This window comes from Sorex fumeus, unplaced genomic scaffold (genome assembly GCF_029834395.1).
Source record: "Sorex fumeus unplaced genomic scaffold, SorFum_2.1 ptg000022l, whole genome shotgun sequence".
NCBI classification, from domain to species: Eukaryota; Metazoa; Chordata; class Mammalia; order Eulipotyphla; family Soricidae; genus Sorex; species Sorex fumeus.
In genome coordinates this window covers 7,692,225-7,702,901 of record NW_026606079.1, presented here as the reverse complement: position 1 = coordinate 7,702,901, position 10,677 = coordinate 7,692,225, and the positions used below count along the sequence as shown (strand labels likewise).

At 46.7% G+C, this 10,677-nt stretch overlaps 1 gene segment (V, D, J or C); it reads left to right on the top strand.

The window, feature by feature from the left end:
- Positions 1-9,598: 9,598 nt before the first annotated feature.
- LOC130023225 (immunoglobulin heavy variable 1-2-like) lies at positions 9,599-10,039 on the top strand. The segment is given in 2 exon segments: positions 9,599-9,644; positions 9,723-10,039. Coding segments are annotated over 2 exon segments (363 nt in total).
- Positions 10,040-10,677: the final 638 nt, after the last annotated feature.

Genomic DNA, 10,677 nt, shown 5'->3' with positions numbered 1-10,677 from the left:
ATTCGATATGCCAAAACCAGTAACTACAACTGGTCTCATTCACCTGCCCTGAAGGCTTCACCGACATGGCAGCACTGAGAAGGATGAGAAAGGAGAGGCCGACAAAATCTCAAGGCCGGACTAGGCTGCCACAATGAAGGAAGACAAAAATGATCGTCTGTACTTTCAATGCACGTATGCTAGCATCAGATGATTCCATCGAGGACCTGATGGTACAAGCGCGAATGATCAAGTACAACATCATTGGTCTGACCGAGAAAAGAAGGCACGAATCTCACCATGCCGTTTTCGACACTGGAGAAGAATTGTTCCTCGGAACATGCGATGAAAGATGTGTTGGAGGCGTCGGTGTCCTTGTCAACACAAACTTGGCCAAGAGCATTGATTCATTCGAATGCCTAACAACCCGAATCGGACGTTTACATTTGAATAGATGTGGCTCACTGCCAGCAGTTTCTATCTTCGTTGTCTACGCACCAACATCTCATTATGATGAAAGAAAAATCGAGAAGTTCTACATGGAGCTAGAGAAGTTCTATAAAGAAGACCACACCTTCTACAATATCATTGTGGGTGATTTTAATGCCAATATAGGACCGAGAAGATCAGCTGAAGAACTTCACATCGGGATCCATGGCCTAGAATGGAACGAACAGGGTGAGAGACTGTCAAAGTTCATCATGTCGACCAAGACCATCCATGGTAACTCACAGTTCCAGAAGGCAGAATCTAAAGTTGGACATGGGAGTCTCCGGGTGGACGATTCCACAACGAAATAGACCACATCATATTCAATCGATGGTCTTGCCTGACCGATGTCGCTGTTGTCCCAAAATTTCTAACGGGATCAGACCACAGTCTCCGTGCAAAATTCTACTTCACAGAGCAGGGAAAAAGGGCTGCAAAGTTCAAAAAGAGAACTCCCAGAACGACCACCAACTGGGAACTCTTTGGCACTATTGGGGCAACATGGGAAGATGCCATTGTTGACAACATTGATGAGGAATACGGTCAACTGGTTCAGCACCTCCATGAATGTGCGAGGAATGCCAAGAGAGAGATAGCCACAAAAAAACGCCTATCTTCGAAAACTCTTGAGCTAATTCGCCAGCGTGGTTTGGCGCATGCCTCAGGCAACCGCAAGCTAACGTCCGAGCTCACAAAGCAGTGCAGAGATGCGATCAAGGAAGACCTCAAAGATAGAAGAGCAGAAGTTCTGGTAGATGCGGCAGAAGCTGGGAAAAGTATTCGTAATGCCCGCCTGTCCTTCGCCAACTACAAGACCAAGATGACTGCCCTCAGACGTCCTGATGGATCCATGACATGCTCAAGAACGGCAATGGAGAAGATTATCCATGACTTCTCCTTAAATCTCTTCGATAGCCATGTCCACTTGCCGACATACCAAATTCCACAGGATGGATATGTCGTTCCCAACGTTCTCCCTTTAATTAAAAAAAAAATAACCCTATTTAAAACCCAGAAAACTAAATTTTGCTTTGTTGAGAAAACCAAAACAAAAATAAGTATAGGATACAGAAGGTTAAATTGTGCATAACTAACCATTTTGGGAGGAACATTTATCATATTGATAAGACAGTAAAACCTGTATGCAGATGGTGTTTCTGGACTTCTTAATATCTACAATGGAAACCATTGGGGCATTAGGATGGTTTTGTAGCTCATTGTAATATCCCTTGGGAAGTTATCCCTTGGGTAGTAGCCCTTGGGGAGAGACAGAGAGAGAAAGGATCCCAGTAATAACCTCAATGCCCAGGTGTGTCCAGATATATCCAGGCCATACAGATGTGGGAGGCCCTGAAGGAAAGGTCCTGAAAGAGTTTGGCCTCTGGAGGGGGAGCAGGGCAGGGTCTCATCTCCTCAAACAAGGGTCAGATCTTGGACCTCTTCACTCTCCTTTAGGATGTGACCAGTGGCTTCCACCAGCCCCTTCTCAGGTTGGACCAGGCCTTCAGCTATGAATTCTGCCTCCTTATGAATATGCAAATTACAGCAGGGACACTGAGTTAAATACAGTTGTGTCTGTGTCCTGACAACCTTACACAGCAGGCACACCCGCACCTTCAGAAAACCCTGAGTGCACAGTACTCAACCATGGACTGGACCCGGGGAATTCTCTTTCTGGTGGCAGTCACCGCAAGCAAGCATCCCCATGCCGTGGGCTGAGGAAATGGGGTGAGTCAAGTGGAGTCCACCCACACCCATCTACTATTGACAGGTGTGAACTCCCAGGTGCAGCTGGTGCATCAGGGGCTGAGGTGAGAAAACCTGGGACATCAGTGAAGATCTCCTGCAAGACGTCCGAATACACCTTCATCTATGCCTGTATAGCACTGTAGCACTGTCCTCCTGTTGTTCATCGATTTGCTCGAGTGGGCACCAGTAACATCTAACAACAAATTGTGAGACTTGTTACTGGTTTTGGCATATCGAATATGTCACAGGTACCTTGCTAAGCTTTGCCGTGCGGGCGAGATACTCCCGGTAGCTTGCCCGGCTCTCCAAGAGGGGTGGAGGAATCAAACCCGGGTCGGCCACGTGCACTCGGTTTGCTGTCACGTATTTTGTGTATAATTTACCCCATCTGTACATTTGTGCAGGAACCCCAGCAGAACAGAGCAGGAAGAGCTGCCCTTTCTTCTCCATGTCCCAGGGTTGCACGGCATCTGCCCACTTCATGGCCCTTCCTTCCATGTCACAGCTAGAGGACACACCTATCTCTGGTAATATTTACTACTCCTCACCTCCAGTCTAGTCTGATTTCTCCTATCTATGCCATATTAAATGTGGCTGCATGAGAAATACAAAAATTTCCAGGGAGCCATCTCTAAATTATTATGATGGCGTCATTCATTTTCCTTGTATGATGATATTCGCAGATTCAAGAGTACCTCAGACTATAATAATTCATTTTCAACCCTTCTGGGACCAGAGATAATACAAGGTTTGAGGTGATTGCCCTGTATATGTCCTTCTTCAGTTCAGTCTCTGGTATGGCATATGGGCCCCTGTGAATTTCTAGTAGTAATCCCTGAGTGAAGCCAGGAGTGAGGCCAGAGTACATCTGGGTTTGCTCTGGGAATGTCGACTTTTTACATACCATTTTAAATCATATCTGTTACTTAGAAAAGAAATTCATTAGATAATAAATTCATAAAATGTTCAATTTTGTTGTATGAAATTTGTGTAGACAACTGTTTCTAAACTGTACTCTGTCTCTTGTGTCTCGTGTTCATTCGGTTGGTCCCTCCTTGCACCATCGGATCAATCCTCGGGCCACCTCCGCAGGCCTGGAGAGTGGTTACCGGGGCCCCCTGCAGACAACCACCTCTGATTGTTCAGCTCATGTAATTTGTTGAGCTCTGCGTATATTTTGAAGAATCTCTCTTGTCATAATGTGAAACACCCTGTTCTAATTCTAAGCTGATTCTTTTTGAAAATGGTGGTTTATTCTATTACGCTTTTATTTCTACTGATTATAACTTGAAATGATTATCTTTTATATCCTCTTATTGTTATTTAGACTCCAAATTAATTTCCAATGTTGAGGTCCTGAAAGGTAATATTTGTCATTTCACCAATGCATGTGTGATTTTTGTCTGAACCCCAGATGCTTCCTGCATGTCGTGCTATCTGTGACTTATCTTCCAGTGATCTGAAGTTGTCACTAAATAGCCAGTCCCCAGCACTCATAATCTTGGAGATAATGTGTGCCCATCCACGCTGTGGGAGCGATGCGCTGAAGAGCACTCAGGTGTCACCTCACCCTGCTTCTCTCAAGCTCTGCTACTGAAATCATGCTGTGTCAGTCCTACACACTTCCCTAAGAAATCAATTTGATCATGAAAATATCCAGACCATAATCGAGGATATAAATCTGCTGTTTCAGTGGCTGGCTATTTAGTGTTAGTGGTTGTTTAGTGCAGAGTTTTCTGCCCACGCACCAGGCTGTCTTCATCAGGGTCCCTCAGAAGAGGTGGGTTGAGTTTCCCTCCACGCTCTGAGCAGAGCACGGCAGCTGCAGACTTCCAGTACTCAGCCACAGCCATGCTCTAGGCCATTCTCCACATGCTCAGACGAGCCTCACACAAGAAGGAACTGGCAGAGGAACCTAGGACTGAAATCTTCAACTCGGATCAGGACTGGGCCTCCTCCACCCAGATCCCCCATCTTCTAGTAGCTAGGTGTTACACCCGCCAACTGCCCCCAGTACAATGTAATCCCATCAATGTCCAAGATCCAGAGACTATAAAACCAAACTCCCTTATAGTCTAGTTCCACTTCTCGGAGAACCCAGCAAAGTATTGAGAGTATCCTGCCTGTACGGTAGAGCCTGGCAAGGTCCTGTGGCATACTCGATATGCCAAATACACTAACAATGTATTCCTCTGACCTTGAAAGAGCCTCCATTGAGGCACCATTGGGAAGGACAAGTAAGGAGAGGCTGCTAAAATCTCAGGGCTAGGATGAAAGCAGATGTTACTGGTGCCCGCTCGAACAAATTGATGAATAATGGGATTGCAGTGATACCGTGATACAGTAAAATCTGCTGTGCCTGATGTCCTGCTTCACTGTTTAACTGTACTTTGTGTGAATCACCTAGCAGTACTACACATTAGTTGCCCTTCAGACTAGTATTTGGACTTGTGTCCTGACCATATGATAATCTATTTGTGCTTGATCTGACAGTCATGACCTTCATTGACGTCCAAGCCATCAAAACCAGAAGACACTTTTGAAAGTCTGGTCCCATGGATGATGTAAGGGTTCCATAGACTTCCCGAGTCTCCCTAACCGGGTGAACAGGACAATGCCCAGAACATTCCACATGAAGTCTGAGTTCTTCTGGGTTCTTCTGGCTGTTGGATAGGAGGTATTGTGTGAAGGAAAAGAGGCACTGGGACTGAGAGTGGATGGGAGTGAAAAATAACTTGATACAGTAGTTGCCACAACATACCGTGCAGTTACAGTTGACTAAAGAGAGGTACATCTGGTAGGGTCTTGGGGACACACGGCATGTTAGGGGTATCTAAGACACTCAAGTGCTGCCTTTGGACTGTCTGGACCCAGTTCCAGAGGTTATCACAGGAGTTGGGTCTGCTCAGCACCTAGAGCAGTGATGACTCAGTGTTGCAATCATACTTGGTACTGGCAGTAACTCACCTTCTACTGACCCACTGAAAGGCCAATCTACTCCAGAAACAATGTCAAAAATAGGCAAATACGTGAATTAACCATTTAGAGGCAAAGACAGAACATAGCTGTGTGTTATCTGTGAGGAGAACTGCTGGGAAGGGAAACTGAGTCACACCCAGACCTGAGCCCGGCAGGGTCCCTGAGGAACCCACGGGAGAGAGACACGTCTCATGGCAGCGGGCTCCTGGGGAGCAGCAGAGGCAGACAAGGGGGCAGGGACCTGCTGACCAGGGGCCTCCTGCCCTCAGGGGATGGTCCAGCCTCAGTGTGACAACCGGGAGGTCCAGGGCAGAGACCCCGAAGTTCCAGCTTAACCCTTGGGAGACTGGAGACCCTCAGGCCCTCTTGGTCCCTTCCATGACCCTCAACACCAGCAGCAGCAGCCATGAGCAGCTTCCCACAGGCCGGACATGGCCCTGAGGGGCCTCTGCTAGGTCGGCCCGTCCCCTCCTGCGGGAGAGAGAGAGATAGTTAGGGAGAGGAGAGAGAGAGAGAGAGAGAGAGAGAGAGAGAGAGAGAGAGAGAGAAGAGAAGGAGGGAGAGAGGAACAGAGAGAGGTTGTGAGAGAGAGGGAGGGAGAGAGGGAGAGGGTGAGAGAGGCGGGAGAGAGAAGGACAGAGAGACGAGGGACAGAGAGAGGAGGGAGAGGGACAGAGAAAGGGAGAGGGTTAGAGAGGAGAGAGATGGAGAGAGAAATGGAGAGAGAAGGTGAGAGAGAGAGGGAGAGAGAGGGAGGGAGAGGGAGAGAAAGTGAGAGAGAGACACATACACAGAGAACCCTTATAGGATCCAAGGGATCAATAAAGAAGAAGAATGGGTCATGTGATGAACAGATTCTGTATTTGGATGTCCTTTATGTCATAATCCTGTGCCATCTCTCTCCCTCTCTCTCACTATCTCTCTTTATCTGTCCCTCGCCCTCTCTCTCACTATCTCTATCTCTCTCCGTATCTCTCCTTGCATCGCTAAGTAAATTCTTTAGATAATACTATTTTACTTCTCACTAAATCTCTCTTTTTCTAGTATTCACAGAGAGACAGAAAATGAGTCTCTGACTTTCACTTGTTCAGGTTTTTGATTGATCTCGGTGAGAAGATGTTTTCCAGACTTCTAACATGTCTGACCTAAAATCAGAACCCAAGGATTTTTCCCATTTGGAGAAGCCCATGTGCTCTCCTGAACACAGCTCTCTCTTTCTCTCCCCTTGCATTTCTCTAAGAAAATTTCTTTAAATAATACTGTTTCAGTGTATCGCTAAAAAATTCAGACTTCAATTCATATGCTTAATAAGCATGGTAGCACTGTTGTCCCATTGTTCATCGATTTGCTAGAGCGGGCACCAGTAACATTTCTATTGTGAGACTTGTTACTGTTTTTCGCATGTCGAATATGCCAGGAACTGCCATGAGGGCAGGATGCTTTCGGTAGTTGTTGAGTAGTTGCTTTTGCTAGGCTCTCCGAGAGGGAGGGAGAAATTGAACCCGGGTCGGCCACGTGCAAGGCAAACGCCCTACCTACTGTGCTATCGCCCTAAAACTTTATTAATTTTATCCTATTCATTTCTGATCTAATTATATTTGTCCTACTACTACAGTCATATAATAAACTTGTTGGCAGCTGTGTTATAGTCACACCTGTTTTTTTTTTAAAAGGCTTAATTAATTTAACAGATTTAATGTATTGTTTTTATTAAAGTCTTGGCTTAAGACATACATCCTCTTTATTTTGATGCTTTTTACTGTATTTATTTCAGTGAATTAAGTATCATTATATTACTCTTACATAGGCCCAGCAGAGAATACTCAGTGTCAACTTTTAATTTTTATATATATAACTACTTGATTTGTAAATATTTTCCTGGGATGCATATTTTTCTGAGTCAAGTAATCAAGTAAATTTTTCCTATTTTACTTGATTTGTCAATATTTGTCAATATTTGACAATATTTTTCTGAGTGATTCCTGAACACAGAGCCAGGAATAAGCACTCAGACCTACCAGGTGTGGCTCAAAACCAAATCAAAAGGTCCATAAAAGAGTAGAACTATGAGGAAGGCTTCTGAAGTAAAGACCTAATACAATCATGTGTTAGAGATGCCAAGAGGTTGAAGCCCCTGAGAGCCCAGAAGCTCTCCCTGCAGGGTGGGGACCGGGCTGCAGGGGGCACCAAGTCACAAGAGCACAGAGTTGCAAGCTACACGGGGTGCAGAGATGGGAGAAATGGATGCAGAGAGGCAGAAATCTCAGAATAGATTTCCTTCTTCAATAAAACTAAATTTTGTTTTCTCAAGGTCAGACCTGAACACCTGAAGAACCTGCCGTCAGTACTCATCAATACACTGGCTCGGCTCTTCACTCGCTACCTGTCTGAATGCAAGGTTCCATCTCAATGGAAAACCAGCAGGACCGTACTACTGTTCAAGAAGGGAGACATCCATGACATTGGCAACTATCGCCCGATCTGCCTATTGTCTGTCATCTACAAGTTGTTCACTCGAGTCATCCTGAATAGGATTGGCAGAACACTAGATGAAGGACAACCATGTGAGCAAGCAGGGTTCCGCAAAGGATTCAGCACCATCGACCATATCCACACGATAACCAAGCTCATTGAGGTTTCTCGGGAGTTCAAGATGCCGCTCTGCTTAACGTTCATTGATTTAAAGAAGGCCTTTGATTCTGTTGAGACGGAAGCGGTCATTGAAGCCCTAGCCAATCAGGGCATTCAAGCCCAATACATCAGGATCCTCCGTGAGCTGTATTGCGGATTCACTACCAGGATCTCACCATTCTACAAAGAAGTGATCGTTGATGTCAAGAGAGGGGTGCGGCAGGGTGATACCATTTCACCAAAACTCTTCAGTGCCACCCTCGAGAACATCATGCGACGACTGGAATGGGAAGGAATGGGAGTGAAGATAGATGGTCGGCAACTACACCACCTCCGCTTTGCTGATGACATTGTTTTAATAACACCAAACATCAGCCAAGCGGCACAAATGCTGGCCGACTTTGACCGTGAGTGTGGAAAGGTAGGACTACAGCTGAATCTTACGAAGACAATGTTTATGAGAAACAGCCTTGTTCCTGACGCCCCATTCGCTCTCAATGGAACGACCATCTCCGAATGCAACAGCTATGTGTACCTAGGTCGAGAGGTCAACATGACAAATGACCTGGCACCCGAGCTGCGCAGGAGGAAGAGAGCGGCTTGGAACGCCTTCAAGAACGTCGAAGAAATAGCTAAGAGGACAAAGAACCTCCGGCTCCGGGCACATCTCTTTGATTCCACTGTTCTTCCTGCATTAACATATGCCTCAGAGACCTGGGCCCTACGCAAACAAGATGAGAACGCCATTCAGGTCTCCCAAAGAAGAATAGAAAGAGCTATGCTTGGAATATCACGTTTCACTCAAATGAGAGAACGAATCCGGAGTTCTGACATCCGTCGACGATCAAGGATCAGGGACGCTGTCTCATTTGCCAAGGTGTCGAAAATCAGATGGGCTGGTCACGTAATGAGATTTAAAGACGACCGTTGGACTAGAGCTGTTACTGATTGGATTCCACGGGATGTCAAGAGACCGCGTGGCCGCCCACCTACCAGATGGTCAGACTTCTTTGTCAAGGTCATGAACGATCGGTTTGAGGCCCTCCATGTTCCCGGAGCGAAGAGATGCCATTGGGCTACACTAGCACGCGACAGGGACAAATGGAGACGTTACTGGCGCCCGCTCGAGCAAATCGACGACTAACGGGAAGTTAAGTGATTAAGTGAAGTGATTAAGAAAACTGAAATCAAAATATGTATACAACTAAAACGGTTAATTTGTGCATACTTATGGTTTGTGGAGAAACATTCATCAGATTGATAAGGCAGTAAAACCTTTATGCAGGGGGTGTTTCTGATCTTCCTAATATCTCTAATGGAAACTCCTGGGATATTAGGATGGCTTTGTAGTCTCAATGTAGTATCCCTTGGGGAGTTCCAGGATCCCAGAAATAACCTCAGAGCCCAGGTGTGTCCAGATGTATCCAGGCCATACAGATGTGGGGTCCTAAGGGGAAGGTCCTGAAAGGGCTTGGCCCCCTGATGGGGAGCTCTGTGTGAACAGAGTCCTGGGACAGGGCATGGACTCATCTCCTCAAACAAGGATCAGAACGTGGACCTCTTCACTCCCCTTGATGATGGACTCAGTGGCTTCCACCAACCCCTTCTCAGGTTGGACCAGGCCTTCAGCTATGAATTCCACCTCCTCATGAATATGAAAATGACACGAGGGACACTGAGTTAAATACAGATGTGTCTGTGTCCTGACAACCTCACACAGCAGGCACACCCACCCACACCTTCAGAAACCCCTGGGTACAAGGTCCCCACCATGGATTGGACCTGGAGAATTATCTTCCTGGTGGCAGTGGCTGCAGGTAAGCGTCCCCATGCCTTGGGATGAGGGAACGGGGCCAGTCAAGTGGAGTCCACCCACTCCTGTCTGCTGTCCACAGGTGTGAACTCCCAGGTGCAGCTGGTGCAGTCGGGGGCTGAGGTGGGAAAACCTGGGACATCAGTGAAGATCTCCTGCAAGGCATCCGGATACACCTTCACTGACTACTATATGCAGTGGGTGCAGCAGGCCCCAGGGCAAGGGCTCGTGTGGATGGGAAGGATTAACACAAAGACTGATGATACAAACTACGCAACAAAGTTCCAGGAAAGACTCACACTCACTGTAGACAGGTCCAAGGACACAGCCTACATGGAACTGAGCAAGCTTAGCACTGAGGACACCGCCGTGTATTACTGTTGGTTATACACAGTGTGACAACCACATCCTGAGTGTGCCAGAAAACTGTGGGGGACGCAGCTGTGCCAGATGAGGAGACGACAGCGACACTGATTCTCATGGCTTCCTCCTCAGAATCAGGGTCTGAGACACAGAATGGGGCTCAGAGATCCAGGTTTCATCTAAGGCAAAGGCTCAGGATTTCTCTCTGTCCTTCAGCAACAGCCAAGAGGAAGATGGCTTCTCTCGAGAACACCTGGTGTTCCTCATATTTTCTTCTAAGATTTTGTGTGGAGCGCCTCAGATGGTACAAGAAGAACCACATGAATGTTTGGGCTGGTATCATTGTAGGTTGCTGAACCATAGGTTTACACATGGCAGACTCCCAATGTTACACTTTTTTAAAAAAATTCTGTGTCTCTGCAAGAAATCCTTTTCTCTCAGACGAAATCCTGCTGTTGGCCCTGAGCCTCTTTTGGAGTTTCTGTAGAGCCCTGACCCTCTGTGCATGTTTGTATCTCCATATTCCTGAGCTGGAATCCTGACATGGAGAAGGGACAGTGTAGGAGTTGACCCTCTATGAGCGGGACCGTGGCCACATTTCTCCTATCACGTGATGGTAAGAAAATGGTCAGGGTCAGGCTCTGTGAAGTCCTGGTGTTGGGAGCATCTCAGCC